At 45.7% G+C, this 20,199-nt stretch overlaps 1 protein-coding gene across 1 annotated transcript in view; it reads right to left on the reverse strand.

Moving 5' to 3' along the window:
• Positions 1 to 20,199, reverse strand: part of HMCN1 (hemicentin 1) — a 1,072,905-nt gene that overhangs the window by 190,243 nt on the left and 862,463 nt on the right. The window contains exons 78-83 of the mRNA XM_085601687.1: positions 14,219 to 14,326; positions 13,320 to 13,457; positions 13,075 to 13,209; positions 9,573 to 9,842; positions 5,746 to 5,936; positions 522 to 735 (exon numbers count right to left, since the gene is read on the reverse strand). Coding sequence (XP_085457813.1) covers positions 522 to 735; positions 5,746 to 5,936; positions 9,573 to 9,842; positions 13,075 to 13,209; positions 13,320 to 13,457; positions 14,219 to 14,326 — 1,056 coding nt within the window. The remainder of the gene's footprint in view (positions 1 to 521; positions 736 to 5,745; positions 5,937 to 9,572; positions 9,843 to 13,074; positions 13,210 to 13,319; positions 13,458 to 14,218; positions 14,327 to 20,199) is intronic.

The following is a 20,199-nucleotide window of genomic DNA, read 5'->3' on the forward strand; positions in this document are numbered from 1 at the left end:
ATACTAACATGCAGTATTTAGGCTTCTATATTTTGGCCCACACTATTGTTTCCTTAATATTCAGTGAAAAACATGAAGTTGCAGGCCATCGTAGTGTAGCATAAAGGAGTCTATGTCCTGGTGTATTGTCTGTTTCAAGAACGTGAGCACGTCATTATGTGCACACTCAAAACCAAACACATTCTTTGAAGAACAACTTGTAATATTTCCCATCAGAAAACAGAAGGAGAGATGACAGCATGCGATCTACAGCAACATGTGCTGTAAACCACATCATACAGCTACATACGGGCACCATAAGATATAACAAAACAAAACCTATTATTTACCTCCCCTCACCAAGTATTCATTTGACAGACACATGATGCTGTTTAGCCAATCACAATAGTAAATGTAAATGCATAAATTTGCAAACATGCTACCTTTGAGTGCCTAATTGGGTCTGGTTCATGACTTCATGATACATTTGTAGGCTCGGTGTGCCATGTGGACCTCGGCATCTGAGGAAGAAGGCCACTCACCAGGAATGATGATGTTGTTGAAGGTCCATGTGATCATGGGTAACGGGACACCAGTGGCCTTGCAGGAGAGTCTGAGCTGATCCCCCTTGTTCAAAGCCACGTCTCCAGGCAGCTCAGTGAATGTCGGGGGCACATACACTACCAAGCTGACTGTGTGCTCAGCCTCGCCTGCTGCATTGCTGGCAACACACGTGTAACTCCCAGTGTCTTCAGGCTACACCAAAATACACAAAAAGCAAAATACATTGATACTTATTTGAACAAAAATGCATCTTTATATGAATAAATTCTGCTCTGCAGCATGAGTGTGTTGATGAAGTCAAACTCTGAATCCAACATCTGCCTAAACATTCAGTTAACTCCTCATTTTAGCTTATGTTAAGTGAAGGCATATTTTACTAATACATTCCAATGTAAAGCAGAAATTAAGAACTGGAAAGACCAGAGTCAACTTCAATACACATCTCAGAAAGACAGGCAAGGTGCAGTCCTCAGCCTTCTCTCTCTTCACAGTCTGTGCCACGTCACTCAAGAATATAATCTACTCTTTTGGATTCTCCGCAAATGTCACTCAAATCTTTATTTCTTTCGACATCTTTACCTACAGATCATAGCAAAGCTCCCAGACGAACTCACAGCCAGCCGACACTAGATGGTCTTTGATATTTCATGATATCACTTGCAAAAACCAAACTAACCTACTTCTTCCCATTAGTTCCACCCACATCGCTGTCTCCCTCATCTCATTCCCCTTCGGAGTCCACAATCACTTGCTGTTTGCAACGAAACACAAGGTGCACCCGAGATTAAATTGACACCGTTAATTTTCTCCACCACAACTGTTGTTCACTTCAACCTGATCCACAAGCACACAATTCACCACACTTGTTGTTTCAATCAGAAAATACCTCAATTAGCTCCAGTTCTACATAAATGTAAACACTGCATCAGCCTCTTCATTGGCCTCTCAAGATCTCTGCAAACTCCTTAACAAAATCATCAACTCCTCATTTACAGTGTTCGACCTATATCAAGTGAACATCACCTCAGATTTCTGTCAAAACAAGATGGACTGGATCTTAGCACAAAACAGTGCCATGAATGAGTTTCTCCCACTGGTCTTCAAAGAAACTCACTTCCAACAGCTAGAAATCTGTACTTGGCTCAGAATTTGAAAAAAAAATAAGCCTGTAAGACAGCTTTGTAGTCAAATGTATCTGCCTGAAAGTGCTCATGACCACAGATGCATCTTTAATTATCCACATCAACTGACTCAGCAATATCAGGGATATTAAGGTAGAGGATCCCCGAGCACAGTCATGATCACCTTCTGCCCCATCCGAATGGAGGGTTTCCAACAACAACAGGGGTGGTGGGGCAATATCTCATTGTAGAGCATGCAAACCTGGGCTTTGTATGTGTTTTTAAGGTTAGATACAATGCAGGCCTTGCTGTATGCTAACATATATGGCCGATGTTTGTCCATTGGATGCACTGAAATGTTTGACAAAACATAAGGCTAGAAAACATGCCTGCTTAAAATCTAACAGGAGCTGTTTTTAAATGTATAAACTAATACGGGTTAGATAGTCATGTTTTCTGAGGGACTGTAGGAAAGTGCCCCTTTTTGACATGGTCACCTCCACTTTCTCCCTGGTATTTCATGTGATTTCAACTGGAAACACACTGGGATACTGCTAACCAGGTCCCCAGTGCCAGATCTGTTTCCCAAAACTGTCCATTCTTTCCCCCAATTGGCAATACTTTAGCACTCTTTGTAAGTCCGTAGTAAATGTTATCCCTGGTATCTAGGGCCTGAGGTACTAAAGAGGGTCTGCAGTACGAATTGTGCCACCCTAAGACACCCCTCACCAAACACATGCAAGACTTCCACTGCAGGCTACATGTTTTGGTGCAGACAAAAGTGAAAACATAACATGCCACACATCCCTGTACTATGACGGACAATGAATTGCACCCTCGAAACAGACACCTTCCTCGATGACTGGAAATGTGCCGAAGTCAAACCCCTCCTCAAAAAGCCCTCCACACACCAGACTGACCTCAAGAACTACAGGCCCATCTCTCTCCTCCCCTTCACTGCCAAAGTCATTGAGAAGATCATCAACACCCAGCTAACGCACATCATAGAAACTAACAACATCCTCGACTCATCTCAATCCGGATTCCACAGCAACCACAGCATGAGACCGCACTCCTAGCCGCCACTGACGACATCCGCACCCTCCTCGATCAACGCCACACTGCAGCCCTCATTCTACTAGACCTCTCAGCAGCCTTCCTCACCATCTCCCACCGCACACTAGCCACCAGAATCTACGACGCCAGCATACAAAGAACTGCCATAGACTGGATTCGCTCTTTCCTCTCTGGCAGAACACAAAGAATAAGACTACAATCCTTCTTCTCCAAACTCACAGAGATCAGATGCGGAGTACCCCAAGGATCCTCCTTCAGACCCACGCTCTTCAACATCTACATGGCCCCCCTGGCGACCATTGTCAAAAAACACAGACTCAGCATAGTATCCTACGCCAACACCCAACTTATCCTCTCCCTCACCAAGGTACCTGACATCACCAGGCACAGTTTCTAGGAAAAAATGAAGGTTGTCTCATCCTGGATGAGCAGCAGCTGCCTGAAGCTCAGTTCCGGGAAAACGGAAGTCCTCATTCTCGGATCCACCCCCGCTGTGTGGGACAATACCTGGTGGCCCCCGCCCTTGAAAACCCTCCCACCCCCATGGACCATGCCGGCAACCTCGGCATCATACACGACTCCTCAATCACCATGAACCGACAGTTCAATACTGTGTCCTCCACATGCTTCAACACCCTCCGCATACTTCGCAAGACCTTCAAATGGAACCTTCCCCCAACTCCAGAGAGACCGTCACCCACGCACTCATCACCAGCAGGCTTGACTACGGGAATGCTCTCTACGCTGGAATCAACACATCACTCCTTCGCAAACTCCAGATCATCCAGAACGCCGCAGCCGGACTCGTCCTCAGCATCCCACGGCACAACCACATACCCAGCACTTCTGCGATCTCCACTGGCTCCCCGCCAAAAAAGAGTTACCTTTGAGCTGCTCACACATGCCTACAAAGCTCTCCACAACACCAGACCCCAATACTTCAACACACTCAAGAGAAACCTCCGTTCTGCCGACCTAGTCCTTGCTGAAATCCCCCGCATCCACAGAGCCAGAACCGGGGGAAGATTCTTCTCCAACCTCGCTGCCAAGAACTGGAATGAACACCCCCCTCAGCATCAGGCGAAGCCCTACACTGCAAGCCTTCAGAAAGGACCTCAAGACATGGCTCTTCGGATGACTTTGGAGCTGCCCGAACCCCCCTCCCCTCCAGCACAATGAGACCCTTGCGGGTGAGTAGTGTACTCTATAAATCCCTGATTGATTGATTTATTGATTGATGTCTCCTAAACACTACATGTAGTATTTGTAGGCCACCCCTAGAGGAGGCCTTGCAACCCTAAGGCAGGGTACCTCTTTTAACAACCCTACTGACAAGAATAAAAATATTTTCATGACTGTATTGTTTTTAATATCTGCACTGATTTATTATTGCATTGATTTTATTGTTTTTAATATTCGTATTGACTATATTATGCAGAGTATAGTTCGTTTATTTGTCTCGTGAGAATTATTAGACGTCAATGACACTTAGATTGTAACCTATAACAGGAGGGAGAGGAAGGCACTTTCCTAAACATAAAGTGGCTAAGAGTGAATTTGTTTATCTTTTAATAAATTATTTTGTGATACCTTTTATATGCATGTAGTCCTTTGCTTGCTTGTTCTCTATTAACTAGGACTATAGGGCGGTGCCCCAATCAAAATAGAGTTGAATTCTTGGAGAGTATTGTTTCCTCCTATGTGTAAGAAAACGATAGGGACTCTATTTTTCCTAGTAGTATTGTCTCCTAAACACTACATGTAGTATTTGTAGGCCACCCCTACAGGAGGCCTTGCAGCCCTAAGGCAGGGTACCTTATACTACATGTGTGGACATATTTGCATGGGCAAATATGCCTCTGTGCTAATCAGTTCTATTGCTGCCAGTACAAGTGAGCAGGGAAGCAATTTTGAGTACATTTGCTGGACACTGGTCAAAATGAGTTCCCCAGCTACATGATGGCTTCACTGAAAATAGGGATATTTGGCATTAAGAATCTCATATTAATAAACCCACACTGATTCTAGTGTTGGATTTATTAATATATGCACCCAGAGGGCACCTCAGAGGTGCCCCCTGAAAACCTACCAGCCACTGACTGGTTTCTGACAGTCTGCCACCAGAGACGGGTTTCTGACCCCCAAGGATGAGGGCCTTTGCTCTCAGGAGGTCAGAAACAAAGCCTGCTTTGGAAGAGGGTGTTCACATCTCCTCCTACAGGATGACCTGCTGGTTAGAATTCCATAACAGGGAAGCTTCAAAGAAGCCACTGCCTTTGAAATGTGAGTCTGGCTCCCCTCACAGAAGAGGAATCTGACCCCCTTTGTCCAGAACCATTTTACACAATAGCTTTTTCTGTGTGTTTTCTGTTGCCAATGGCCAGTCAGGCCTTTAGTTTAATTGGGTATATGCTTGGTTGGTATACTGCATTTAAACTACCAGGGCTGTTCCTCTGCTGATTTAGGGTCTGTCACATCCTGTAATCAACAGACCCATCTCCACTACCAATCAAGCAAAGAAAATACAATTCATTCATGCTTTAGGAGCACGAGTAAAAGCAAAACTATTGCTACACCCAACTATTGCTACACCCAAGCTGCAGTTTCTTACTGTCACAGCCACCCATTTACAAAAATGGGACTAGAATCCTACTTTCAATATACTGGACCATTTCCATGCATTGGTGTTCACAGTGGTGTGTTTGGAGGGAATCGTGGTTGGTGTTAAGAACTAGGTAACAACTGAAAACTGCTTACGCTGGTGGTATCCCTGGTGCTAACAGATGCAATCATCGAAATCTTATGATTGTACCTATTTTATTTTTCATTTATCACAAGCATATGACATCTTGGAGGACATCTCTGTGTATATAGAAGACAAGTAACACAACAAGTAGAAGCAGTGCATGCCCCGAGACAATTATCCTGCACATCCGCCTTTAGGCACAGGTCTAGAGGGACAACCAAAGAAGTGGGTCAAGGTCAACAAGCAAATGAAACCTACCACAGCAATGTCCAGGATCAAATCTCCATACTGCATGATGGAGTGCTTCCTAACAGCATCTTGGAGAGGTCTGAGGTCTTTATGCCAGGCTATCTCAGGCATTGGAATTCCATCTGCTGTGCAGGGCAGGACAGCTTGGGAGCCTTGCACCACCGAGTAGTCTTTAATTGTTGTGCTGATTGTTGGTGGGACTGTTGAAAGTACAAGGAAACTGGGATTAATTTCTACATTTCCAAATCAGCCTGTTCTACTAGAGAAAGAGCCTGGACCTAGGAAAGAAACACAGTGCTATTGCTCATTTCTGGGGCTTTTAAATTATACCTGATAAGAACAGATGGCGCTATATAGACTATGCGGTCATACACCCATCCGGTAATCCTTCTCATTCTCACTCCCCAGGTCCCCATCAATAGAACAAGGAATTGAGGAAATATTATTTAAGGGATCTTCGCTCCATTGAGCACACGTATTGGCCAGAACTGACCTCCAATGAAGGGAATACTGTCCTTACTGGGAGGAGTCCATATTCCATCATTAGACAAATAAGAAGTTTGTCAACTCTAAAGACCAAAATTAGGGGTTTTGGAATACTTTAGTGGAACAACCCAAAACTGCACAATATGTTTTGATGCTACAATGCTTAAGTTGGTAAAGTCCCAAAAATGTCAGCTGACATTTAACAGAATAACACGAAGTTAGGAAGGCATATTGAAAGAAAACCATCAAAAGGCAAATGGCAAAGAAATGACAGGGGCAAACACACAAACACCCAGGATTACTTTGCAGCGAGGTGCTATAATCAACTAAAATAACCCTTGAAATTAATTTGTTGGTAGACAGGGCCAGATTAACAAAAACAGTAGTAAATCTGTATTTGTAGCAATACTACTATTAGCAGGTGCAGATTTACTGTTCTTTGTTATTCACACACATGCGAGAAGGAAGCTGCACCAGTTACAGGTTTCTAGGTGCAATGTTACATTTTTAAAAGCTGCTATTTCCCCAGTGCCCAATTGTGCATCCAATACTGTTATGCGTAAGGCATAGATCGACTGTGCAATTGCACTCATTTTTCCTTTAGGGGGAAAAGATGTATTCTCATGAAGAAGCCACTTTGCATACAACCCTATGAGGTTTTGGGAAGTTGTAGTCCACTTCCCATCCTGGAAGGGGATTTACTCCAGCCCTCTAATGGAACAAATCTCTGACCATTTACAGAGATGAAAAGGGTTTAAAAGGAGTGTGTAAATATCTTGAGGTTCACAGGTATGTGGGCGTTCATAAAATCCAAAGGCAAACTATGTCTTGACCTACCTTCTCCTCTGTGCTTGCATTACTTCTGTGTAATTGTTCACAGCTGAGGCCTACCATTACACTCTAGTAAATGTATTTACGTCTGTTCAGTATCCTTTAGTGGATACCTCACAGACATAAACAGAGCCTTTTGTGGCTGAAATTGTGGTTTATGGTTACAAATGGCATTGCAAATCGGTTCTGCTAATGTCCTCCAAAGTAGAACACCTCCCTTGGAATACCTTTGTTTGGGAATGATGGTCACTGTTTGTACACCGTATGCTAATATGGAAACCCAGTTTGGGATAAACCACTTCCAGCAACAACAGAGGCTGACAGAAAACCTAAATTAAAACAACTTATCTTGTTTTGAATTCAAAGAACATGTGTGCAACTTCTGTATTTGAGAGGTTATATTGACATAGTTGGGACTTACGTGTTCATTTTCAACAGAAATTTAGAAATTAAAAAAGTCTCTAGACAGTGAAAAAATGAACCATGTCACTGGTATCGTAAGGGTATGATGATGCTAATGCAAGGGGGAAAAAAGACCCTTCTATCCACAGTGTGGTGGTAAAAGGCAACCATAAAGGCCCCTTCACAGCACTGGGCCAAGGTGCCCCTTCTACACTACTGATTGCTACGCCTCTAGATAATGTTCGGATTTTAGAACACAAACTGAGTTGAACTTCAAGTTTGGCTTCAAAGAAACAGAAGAAATAATAGCCTACAAGAAATCTTAGACCCAAGTTCAGAGTCTGTCAGAATCCAGGTGCTTTTTGTCGCACCAGATGAATAACTACACCCTGGTGTATAGTTCTTATCGGGTGCAATAAATAGCAGTTATTACCGGTTTCTGGGCAATAACATGTAGATTGTGGTGTTTACTGCACCAAAATACATATGATCCGGTAAATAACATATACTTGTCCCCCAGTGGGTGAGACATTTACTGCACCAAATAATTAGCGGATGCTGGTAATCCCACTCAATTTATAATTCTGACCCCTAAGAAAACAGGGGTTTATGCAGGGTTCGGAAGACACCGACATACTCGTAATCAGGACCCTAGACATCAATTATTTTTGCTTAGTCAGATGGAACATCCTATTAAGCCTCTGCAATGTTCTGAATAGTTTGGCCTGATGCTGAAGAAGAGCGTTGTATCCTTAATGCCATAGTACTATATTGAAATTAAGGCCCAAGTAATAAGGCACGAATCCTTAAGGACAGAGGACACCCTAATTGTACCCTCCATGAGTAATCCCTGTTTCTTGGTATCACACTATTATGTCCCTTTTCATGATCACCCACAAGTAACTGGGTCTTGGAATAAAGAAAGATAAGTCAATAACATACAAATATATCTGGTAAACCTAGTAACTAGCGAGAGAGCTTCAAGATAAACAAAAACAAATGGTGAAGCATGTGTCATATAAAAGTAGTGGACCATAGAAAAAAACACTCATTATACTAGGTTATCCCCATTCCTTTTTACAGAAGATGTGTGCTGTAAATTCTGCAATACAAAAAGCCCACATTTTATTTCAAAGGAGATGCAGAGATTATAAAAACAGAGTAGGATGTGGCACAATCAATAGTGTCTATAGAGACAGACTAAGGGGATGTACAGATTGCTACTTTGGGAACCTACCCTCAGTCATTGAAGTGAAATACATATCACTGTCTATCATAGATTTGAAAATATATAAAGGAGTAGAAGTCAGGTGAATGGCAGAGCATGGCCAGCCACTGAATACTTTACATGAACACTAAGGGGCAAATTTATGAGAGGCCTGTGCCACGTTTGCACCATGCAAAGTGGTACATGCCTGACGCAAACCTCAAAGTAAGATTTATGAAGTTACGTAAAGCCACATTGAAGGCTTTGAATGGCTTCATACATCTGGAGGAAAGCAACGCAGATCAAATTGATGAGTCACCTTACTCTGCGCAAGGGAGGCATTCCATGGGCGTTGCGGTGGGTATTCACAGGCAACTTCCATGGTTTTTGATACACTCCCACATTTACAAGGACTTGTAAACCTGGGAATGCATCAAAATGATATGCCTCCCAAGGTGAGGTGTAACAAGGAGAAATAGCTTTAGTTCTCCTAGTTTTTTCTATGGATTGTTTTTGTGTAGGATGGTGTCCCTTCCTGCACAAAACAATCTTTCCTGCAACACAGGCACCCTTGCACCATGGTGAAAAGGTTCCTGCATTGGCGCTAGGCTGTTGAAATGGTGCCAGTGCAGAGGGAAAGGACAGAAATGCACTGCATTGGATAAATAAGGTGCATTCCTGCCCTTTCCCGCAGGCAGTGCAGCAGGGTAACGTGCTGCACTGCCCTGCACCACCATTCCCATAAATATGCCCCCAAGTGAGTCCAGTCTACATCTCTGAAGAGCTGCTGTGCTTATTGTGCCATCTGATGCAACGTTCCCAGACTTACTTTCTTAGAAAGGTCATGGACCTTCGATACTGTAGTGTACCCAGACCAACCAATGTGTATCCTCCAGTCAATCCAACTTACCGTGGACAATTAGCTCCATACTGGAGCTGCTTGATCCCACTACATTGACAGCAGTGCAGGTGTATCGCCCGGCATCATCAGGCTGAATAAACGCCAACTGGAGAGATCCAGAGCTGAGAATCCTGTGGCGTACTGACTCGATGAGCCGTTGCCCATCCTTATGCCAGGCAATCTCAGGAGTGGGGTAACCTTCGGACTCACACAGAAGAGCAACAGACTTGTCCACAATGGCGGTGTACTCCTTAGGGTGCGTGCTGATGACCGGTGGAACTGCAATGGAATTGTGAAGTACAAACACTGTTGTTATAAGGGGGATTTAATTCAGTTTTTGCCTACCATATGTATGCCTTACTGACTTGAAGAGCTCTAAAAATGTCAATAATAAGCCTAAATACTTAAGCGGAATCCTCTGTATGATCTCTTCCTGGAGTCAGGTGGCTTTTATTCGTCCTAATTGGTAGGTCTTGGTAAGCCGGGGGAGGGATCACCATTGTCCGAAACTGAGAAGATATGTCTAAAATTAGACGCTGCTAGCTGAAGGCATAATCAGATAGGTAGTTATGAGCAGAGTGGAGCAGCCTGGAACGACAGGGGCCTAATCGAGCCCCCCGCAGTGCGTGGGACACACTGTGCACCTCAAATGGGGCCCCCTTGGGCTGGCCAGATGCAAACAAATAAAACACTGAGAAGCAGCAAGGCAGTTAGGGAATGGTTAATTAGGGCCCCTCACCTTACCTTGCATGATGCCCCTTGAGGTGTTGTTATGCCACTGGGGAAGGAATGTGATGCATGAAATTTAGAAAAGGCAAAATTGGACCTCGTGAAGAAAGGCCTTTAGAACTGTATATGCGGAGAACATTTAATAGCAGGGGCGTAGCTTCAGAGGGTGGTTGGGTTTTACACCCACCTGATAAAGGAATTTTCTGGAAAATAGTTGGGTACAGGTGCTTTCTGTTGGTTATGGTGAGGTGCGTGTTGTATTTCACAAGGAAATTTTACATACACACAAACAAAAACGCACACACACTCTCCCCCTCTATAATTTGAAATTGTTCAAATATATTGGTTAGTTTACAACATATTGTGTTTTCTCCCACTTAGTACCCCTTCCAATCCGCATCCGTCTCCTTTTCCACTGCCCCTTATCCCCTCTCATGTGCCCAGCTTGTCGTATGATGCATTTTCACATTATATACCAGCGAGATTTTTTGAAAATCTGAAGCCCCCTCCTTTACCCCCAAACCCACCTCCCAATTTTGCTTACAAAGCTACGTCCCTCTGTAATAGGGTCCTTAAAAGTAATGTAAATCCAAAAGAAGATCAGTTTAGGATTATTTTAATATAGCCTTATAGCCCGCCGTAGCGGGCTATACCGGCTATTAAAGGCCCGCTCCAGCGTTAAAGGCCTGTGCCGAAGGCGAGGGCCTTTAACAAGGGAGCGGAACTTTAATTACCGGTATAGCCCAGCTACGAAGGCCTATAAGGCTATAGAACATTCTGCCACTAGAGGGCAGAATGTTCTCACAAATAAAACAAAGGGTCTCGGAGCCCGAGGGGGTTTAAATCCCCTCGAGCTCCGAGAGGCTTTTGTTCACAGCAACAGCTGTGAACAAAAGCAACATTGGAATGTTGCTCTGCGGGCCTTTACCGGCCCGTAGAAGCAGGGAGCACTCCATTGTCTTCAGTGCAGTGCTCCACATTCCAATGTTCTAATATAGCCTTATAGCCCGCCGTAGCAGGCTATACCGGCAATTAAAGGCCCGCTCCCGCGTTACAGGCCCGAGCCGAAGGCGAGGGACTTTAACAAGGGAACGGGACTTTAATAACCGGTATAGCCCTGCTACGAAGGGCTATAAGGCTATTAGAACATTCTGCCACTAGAGGGCAGAATATTCTAACAAATTAAACAAAGTCCTCTCGGAGCTCGAGGGGATTTAAATCCCCTGGAGCTCCGAGAGGCCTTTGTAAAACATTGGAATGTTGCTCTGCGGGCCTTTACCGGGCCCGTAGAAGCAGGGAACGCTCCATTGTCTCCAATGGAGCTCCCAAAAATTCCAATGTTCTAATACCCTTACTGCCCGTGTGAGTTTCAGAAAGCTCTACTGAGCCTGTAAAAGAGAAGGTGATTGGCAGTACAAGGATTGAGTATTCAGAGTAAGAATTTAAAACAGAACGTGTGCGGCGTCACTGCAGCATAAGGCCTGCACTCCTACCATAAAAACACTAGGGGGAGCTATTGCCCAGTTTATACTGGGTTATCCATTTTATGTTTACTTTCGATTTCCTGCGCAGCACCATCGAAGCACAAAACACACTTATACCGTCCCAGAAATAGCGTTCGAACTGGGGCAGCGATGCTCTAAATAGTTCTCTTTAAGCCATTTTAGTTTTCCCAGCGGAGATGAAAGAATGGCGCCACTGAAACTATACACAATGTACAGGTTTGTGTCTACAATCACTGGCTGGAGTGAGTGATTTCCGCACGCATAAACCTGGGTTATTTAGAAAGTCTGTCGGAGAAAAAAGCTTCATAGTTTTTTTGTCTTTGTTTTTTTTTATCAATGAACCACGTTACTCCCCCCTTCCCCCCAACACGCCACTGCTTCTGGCTGAAATCAGAGCGGCTTCTGTACAGATTGTGGCATTCATCTATGCCCTGTTCCCAATCCTTGTGCTCAGCCTTTGTCCAAGAGCAGCAGCCTCCGGGAGTAGGGCCTGGCCGAATGTGCCTGGCTCAATGCCCCTGGATCCACCAGGCAGTGGCGTAACGAATTTTGAAGGGCCTCTCCTGCAAATTAGACAGAGGGTCCCGCTCCGGATTTAATCCGGAGCTGTCAGGCCTGAGTACAGTACTAAGTGGGCCCCCTGCAGTTCGAGGCCCCCCCCACACCTCCGGGGCTGCAGGGACCTGTGTTACGCCCCTGCCATCAAGTCCAAAGATCCCATGTGCTCTTGGAGCAGCGTCCGTCCCTTCACTCAGGCTCCGCGCCAACAAACTGTGTCTTGGAGGGATTACATTTAAGATATTGGTCAATCCCTTTTAGCACTGAGTATTTGCTCTCCCAGTTATTCAACTTACAATTTAAACAGAGTAGGGAGAGAATGCAGTCTGTAGATCACCCATGGTGACAGAAGTGGGCAAAGAGGAGATAGGGGCCGTCTTAACAGGAAGAGATGCAAACGCGCTCAGAAACGAGCTTGTGAGCGTTCTTGTAGTTTCCCGGATGTTAAGAAGAACATGCGCCCTTGTAGTTTCCAGGATGTTAAGTAGTACGCGCGCCCTTGTAGTTTCCAGGATGTTAAGTAGTAGCCCATCATCACTTCTACCGAATGCATTGTGGAGAACAATTGCAACAGGAGTCCATGTTTACCCAACTCCACAATGCAGAGAACAATGTCCATAAGTAGGGAAGTAGCCGCTCCCTTGATACAACCTGCTTGAAATAGGGTAGCTTCACAAAAGCGGCATTAAATGTGGGTGTGTTATAAAACTTACACTTACCTTGCACCCTTAGCTTGATCCGTCCCAAGGCGGTCCCCGCTGGATTTTGAGCAACACATATATAGGTGCCTCCGTCTTCGATCACAGCTTTGGAAATCTGCAGGGCACCACTGGGCAGCACTGCATATCCACCCCCTGAAAGGAACATAAGGGGACTGTGATCTCATTGTAGGAGTCACTGTCAATGTCCAACAAATGATGAAATCCCTAACTCAAGATTTGATCCAAACTAAAAGATGGTTTACCTGGTTTGATGATATTCATGCCCTCTTTTTGCCAGGTAATCGTCGGCCTTGGTGTGCCAAGTGCCTCACAAGGTAAAATAACAGGATTGTTCAGAATGACGTCCATGGCACTGGGGTGGCCCTGAATGATGGGGAGCTCTAGGGAACACGACGACATCAAAAGAATCAGGGTGACATGTTGATGTGTGTGTAGCTCAAAGAAGCACACAACATACACATTCATATATACAGAGCTGAAGAGTGCAACATATGTCCAGGACAGCTGCATACAAGCCATATTTTGAGGATAACAAATGATCATGTAAGTGAGATGAAATTTTATTAATTGTAAGTAAATTTGCATTATGTGGACATCCTGAAAATCTGCGGGCCCGCAGGGTCCTACTTTGGACATTGCCGGTATAGAGTATTATGGAAGGCAAACACTGTGGCTGAATCTTGGATAAATGAACAAGGTATATAGAGAAAAAGATCTTGTGATCCAAAGGCTCAAGACATCCCCTCCATTCCCTCAAACCTCTGGCAGGTATATGATGCTGTATCGCCACCAATATTCACCAACAAAATCAATCACGAATAGAACAGGCACATTTGCTATTTTACAACGCTCTGTAATATTATTTTTTAATTATAAAGTTGTTGCATTTTTTTCATTTAAAGAAAAATGTAAAGCGGAAGAAGGGTCAACTCCTCCATCAAGCAAGTCCTTTAAAACTGTTTCAAATTCTTAAGATTATATAGAAAGGTGGGATACAGAGTTGATCAATCTTTTGTAACAAAATGTCTATTAGACAATGGGAATTGCCTTATCACCATCATTCTCCTAAATCTTTGCTAACATGACTGCTCAGCAAGTTGTGTTTTTGTCATTGTCCACGTCAAAAAGCCTTTTATCTTACCTTGAACACGGAGGATGACATGTCTGTGTGCGGAGCCGGCTGCGTTCCTTGCGGCGCATGTGTACTTTCCAGCATGTTCCAGAAGTGTCGACATTATTTCAATGGTGCCTAAAATATAAACTTTTCATTACTTAAATGATGTGCTGTTTTTGTTCTGCTTAATCTTTTTCACTTTGCAAAAACGACACTCAGAGTGCTGTTCAATTACGACTCAATGACTAGTTTTGTATAGTTTCATCTTAATTTTTAACGGTTCTCTTAGAAGTCTATTTTACTAATAGAGAGAGGAAAATGTTACGTTCCCTCTAAGCTTCTGTTTGTAGAGTGCAGTGCTGTAGATTCACATACTCTGAATACTCCTGCCATTTAGTGTTGGGCTCGGATGTTTGCAGGCTGTATTCTTTGAAGTCTCAGGATGCGCTCCGACTCCACACTTATGGCCTGATTTCGAGTTTGGGGGACGGGTTATGGCCATTATGTTCAATTGGATATAATGGAACTCGTAATAGGGCGAACGAGATATCCGTCACATTTGTGATGGAGTAACCCATCCGCCATACTTGTAATCAGGCCCTTAGTGGGCAATGTGCAAGGGAACTGATCATGTTAGATTGTTTTTCAGACAGAGGTTAAGAGTAAGTTTAGTGTGGCGCACGAACGCTGTATGGTGCACCATATATACTGTGAAAGTAAGTTAAGTAATAAAAAAAGAGATCTGCAAATTAAGTCACACGCTTCCGGGGAGAAGGATGGGCGAATGTGAATCTATAGCACTACACGCTGCAATAGTTGCTTGTACGGTAAGTAACATTTTCCGTTCACAGCACGTGGTGTAGCTACTCATGCTATGCACAGACAGTAAATGTGAGAAAGTGGCTCTGTATATACTGTTCCTTAATAGGTACAGGGTGTACAGAGTCCACAGTCCCCCAGGGTTGACAGAGGTTAAAGTTAGATATAACCTTACTCTCTAAAGTGGTAGCTTGGTCGAGCAGTAAGGCAGTATCAGAGGAAAGTGTAAAGCATTTGTTGTACACACTCAGTCAGCAAATGGTCTCACACACTCAATAACTGAACTCTAGGCCAATGGTTTATATATAAAAAATATATGCTTGTTTTATTTTAGAACCAACAATTGGATTTAAAATATACTTTCTCAGAATGAGATGCTTTGTATAAATACTTTTGCAATATGCAATTGACTTTTGTAAACAGTTACAAGTGGTTGCAATAAGCAACTCTATTTTAAACACAACAATGCATTGAGCTCAATGGAAATTTCAGATTACTTTTAGGATTACTTTTGGAATTCCAGGACTGGATCCTAGATTCAGTCCTGGGTCAGTACTTAGAATCAAGTGATGAAAGTCGACTTAATTACTGTAATGATTTTTAAACAATATTTAGCTATTTTAAAGAAAACAGTCAATAATTCCCTATGGAAGAAAATTCAAGTTGCAGGTACAGTATGTTCGCGTTACTTTTGTAATCCAGTACTGGGTGCCTAGACTCAGTACTCAGTACTGGGACCTTTATCCAAAACAGGTAAGTAATTATGTTTTCAGATATTATACGATTTTTAAAGAATATTTAAAAATTGCAGAAATTGACACTTAGAAGAAATTTCACGGAAAAACAGTCAATGATTTCCTATGGAAGAATATTGGGTTACGGGTAAATACAGTTGTAAGTATTTTTCAGAGTCAGTGCTGGGCACCAAGATCCAGCACTAGGAGCTCACCTAAGAGCAGGTGAGTAATTTCGTTTTCGTTACTCGGCTGATTTTTGGTGAATATTTTAAGATTTGAAAAGTCCACACAGAAGAAATTTCAGGAAAAAGCCAGTCAATGTTACCCTATGAGGAAAATAGAGTTATCGGTTTAAGGGTAAGTACTCGACTGGCAGAGTTGAGTTTCTGGGCATAGACTCAGGGGCCCCCCAGGGTCAGGTAGGTACAGTTGGTTCACCCTCAGCGACTCTAGGGTGGGCGGATGCAGAGAGAGTTAGGCCCAATGTTATCCTCTGAGGGATAGGGGGGCCTTGGTTGGTGGCTGCTGACTGGCAAGCCACGTGGCTGTGGGAGCTGGGCTCCTGGTCACTTACTCAGGGCAAGTTGGGAAGTAGGTAGGTGTAGTGGTTGCACTGCCAGGGCCACTCGGGCGGCTGGGTGCAGGGTGCTTTTGAGCCTTCGGGCGCTCAATTGATTTCAATGGGAAATCTCGGGTTTAGAAAAAGACTGCAAGCTCGGGGACGAGGATTCTTCAGGTGCCACCACCACTTCGAGAGGTAAGTTGGGTAGTTGGAGGATAGGTAGGTACCCCGGGATTGGGCACAGGGGGCCGCGGGGCGCCGCGTGCAGGGGTGCCTTTTGGTGTCGGGAAATCTTACCCTCTGTTGATCGCGGTAGGGGGGGCACCTTGTTCTGAGGCTGCAGGCTTCTTCAGGAGTGTCAAGGAAGGTCCTTGGGTGCCAGACTCGGGGTCACAGTCGCCATGGGGTCGTCCTCATGGTCTTTGTTCACTCCGGCACTGGCCAGGCTTGGCTGGTGCAGAGTGTGCTGGGTTCGCGGTTCCGGGCTGCTGCCAGGGATTAGAGGTAGGTTTTGAGTAGAGCCTCTACTCATGGGAGTCCCAGGGGCTTAGAGCCAAAAGGTAGCCAGGTCCTCAGGGGTTTGTGAGGTTGCTGGCCACAAGAGATGCCGGGTTGGAGCAGGAGCAGGTTCGAGGGTCGACAGGCCAAAGCAGTTTGTGTCTTCCTCTTCTTAGCAGCTGCAGGGCAGGTCTTCTTTCTTCTGCTCTTCTTTGTAGTTTGGAATCTGTAATCTGGGGAAGGAAGGTTCAGGGTGCCCCTAAATACTAGATTTAGGGGCATTACAGGTAGGTGAAGGGCAGGGACCCTGTCCTGGGGTGGGTACACCCCCTATTCTGCCTCTCTCCTGTCGGAGGGGGGCAGTAGCCTAGTCCTGATAGGGTAGGGCTTCCCATCTTCAAGATGGCGAGAGCCCGGAGATGTGCTTCACCTCGCCTCCCCCACCTGAGGGGTGGGGTTGGCAGGCTGGCACATCCCCTGTCCTTATTTGGGGTTTCCGGCCAAAGCTTCCCGCCAGAGTGGGGGGTTGCAGTGGCCTGGGGAAGCTCACAGAGGCGGCATGCCTTTGAAGCTTCCCCCTGCCCATCCTGGGGGAGGAGATTTAGCACCTCGCCCAGGATGTGCATTGTTGCAGGCCCAGGAGAGCAGGGGCTCTCCCACCCAGGGGTCCAGCAACATGTCTGCTGTGTGGCAGCCTAGGCAGCCTCAGAGCAGACGTGGATTGTAGGTTAGGTTTAAGGGGGCATCTCTAAGATGCCCTCTGGGGTGCTTGGTACATTAAATCCCACGCTGGCATCAGTGTTGGGTTTAATGTGCTGAGAAGTTTGATACCAAACTTCTCAGTCTTCAGTGTTGCCATTATGGTGCTGTGGAGTTTGTGTTTGACGAGCTCTCAGCACCATGTACTCTTAAATGGCAGCACTGCACTTACATTGCCCAGGAATGGACCTGGGTACTGTAGGGGCACAGGGCTCCTGCTCCTGTGCCCATACCATTGGCAAATGGCACCCAGCTAGAGGGGTGGCTGATGTATGCCATGGCAGTGTAGGTGATGGGCATGGCACACAGGGATGTGTGTCATGTCGACTTTGTTTTTGTCTTGCACCCAAGCACTCAGCCTGCAAAGGCAGTGTGTGTGTGTAAGGGTACAGGGCCTCTAAGGGTGGCACAATGAGTGCTGCAGCCCTTAGAGGCCTTCCCTGGTCACAAGGCCCTGGGTACCTAGGGTACCATTTACCAGGAGCTGACATGTGGCCAGGGTTTGCCAATTTTGGTTTTGTTTGTTTTAGGGAAGGAACAAAGGCCCTGGACACCTGATTGGCAGGAGTCCAGGGCACACTCAGTCAAAGTACATTCAGCAATTCAGCAAAAAGTGGGGGCATACCATGCAGGAAAGATGGCACTTTCTCACACAACCCCCCCACCCCCCCAAACGAAAGGTGATGAGACTAACCTTACCCTATGGAGTCTTCATTGTCTAAGTGGAAGAACCTGGAAAGCCCATCTGCATTGGCATGGGCAGTCCCTGGTCTGTGTTCCACTTCAAAGTCCATTCCCTGTAGGGAGATGGACCACCTTAGTAGTTTTGGATTTTCCCCTTTCATCTGCATTAGCCATCTGAGAGGTCTGTGGTCAGTTTGAACCAGGAAGTGAGTACCAAACAAGTATGGCCTCAACTTCTTCAGGGAACAAACCACTGCAAAGGCCTGCCTCTCAATGGCACTCCAACGCTGCTCTCTGGGGAGTAGCCTCCTGCTTATAAAAGCAACAGGTTGGTCTTGGCCTTCATCATTGGTCTGGGATAGGACGCGCCTATCCCTAGCTCAGAGGCATCAGTCTGCACTATGAACTGCTTGGCATAATCTGGAGCTTTTAGAATTGGTGCTGAGCAATTGCTTCTTTTCGGGTGTCAAAAGCCTTTTGGCAACTAACTCTCCAGTTAACCTTCTTGGGCATCTTCTTGGAGGTGAGTTCTGTGAGGGGTGACACAATGGACCCATACCCCTTCACAAACCTCCTGTAGTACCCAGTCAAGCCAAGGAATGCCCTGACTTGGGCCTGGGTTGTTGGAGCTACCCAGTCCATGATGGCCTGGATCTTGGGTTGTAAGGGCTGTACCTGGCCTCCACCTACAAGGTGGCCCAAGTACACCACAGTGCCCTGCCCTATCTGGCATTTGGATGCCTTGATAGTGAGACCTGCATTTTGCAGAGCCTCTAAAACTTTTCCAAGGTGGATCAGGTGATCCTGCCGGGTGGAGCTAAAGACAGCAATATCATCAAGATAAGCTGCAATAAAGGACTCCAGCCCAGCCAGGACATGGTTCACCAGCCTCTGGAAAGTGGCAGGGGCATTCTTTAACCCAAAGGGCATCACAGTAAACTGATAATGCCCATCAGGGGTGGAGAATGCTGTCTTTTCTTTTGCTCCTGGGGCCATGCCAATCTGCCAGTACCCTGCAGTTAAGTCAAAGGTACTGAAGAATTGGGCAGCCCCTAATTTATATATCAGCTCATCTGCTCTTGGGATAGGGTGAGAATCTGTGTTGGTGACAGAGTTGAGCCCTCTATAGTCCACACAGAACCTCATCTCTCTCTTTTCACCTTGTTGATGAGGTTTGGGGACCAGAACCACTGGGCTGGCCCAGGGGCTCTCAGAGGGTTCAATGACCCCTAACTCCAGCATCTTGCTGACCTCAGATTTGATGCTCTCCTTGACTTGGTCTGACTGTCGATAGATAGGGTAGGGCTTCCCATCTTCAAGATGGCGAGAGCCCGGAGATGTGCTTCACCTCGCCTCCCCCACCTCTCAGCTTTGATGCTCTCCTTGACTTGGTCTGACTGTCGATAGATAGGGTAGGGCTTCCCATCTTCAAGATGGCGAGAGACCGGAGATGTGCTTCATCTCGCCTCCCCCACCTGAGGGGTGGGGTTGGCAGGCTGGCACATCCCCTGTCCTTATTTGGGGTTTCCGGCAAAAGCTTCCCGCCAGAGTGGGGGGTTGCAGTGGCCTGGGGAAGCTCACAGAGGCGGCATGCCTTTGAAGCTTCCCCCTGCCCATCCTGGGGGAGGAGATTAAGCAACTCGCCCAGGATGTGCATTGTTGCAGGCCCAGGAGAGCAGTGGCTCTCCTACCCAGGGGTCCAGCAACATGTCTGCTGTTTGGCAGCCTAGACAGCCTCAGAGCAGACGTGGATTGTAGGTTAGGTTTAAGGGGGCATCGCTAAGAAGCCCTCTGGGGTGCTTGGTACATTAAATCCCACACTGGCATCAGTGTGGGTTTAATGTGCTGAGAAGTTTGATACCAAACTTCTCAGTCTTCAGTGTTGCCATTATGGTGCTGTGGAGTTCGTGTTTGACGAGCTTTCAGCACCATGTACTCTTAAATGGCAG

Source organism: Triturus cristatus, chromosome 4_2, assembly GCF_964204655.1.
Source record: "Triturus cristatus chromosome 4_2, aTriCri1.1, whole genome shotgun sequence".
NCBI classification, from domain to species: Eukaryota; Metazoa; Chordata; class Amphibia; order Caudata; family Salamandridae; genus Triturus; species Triturus cristatus.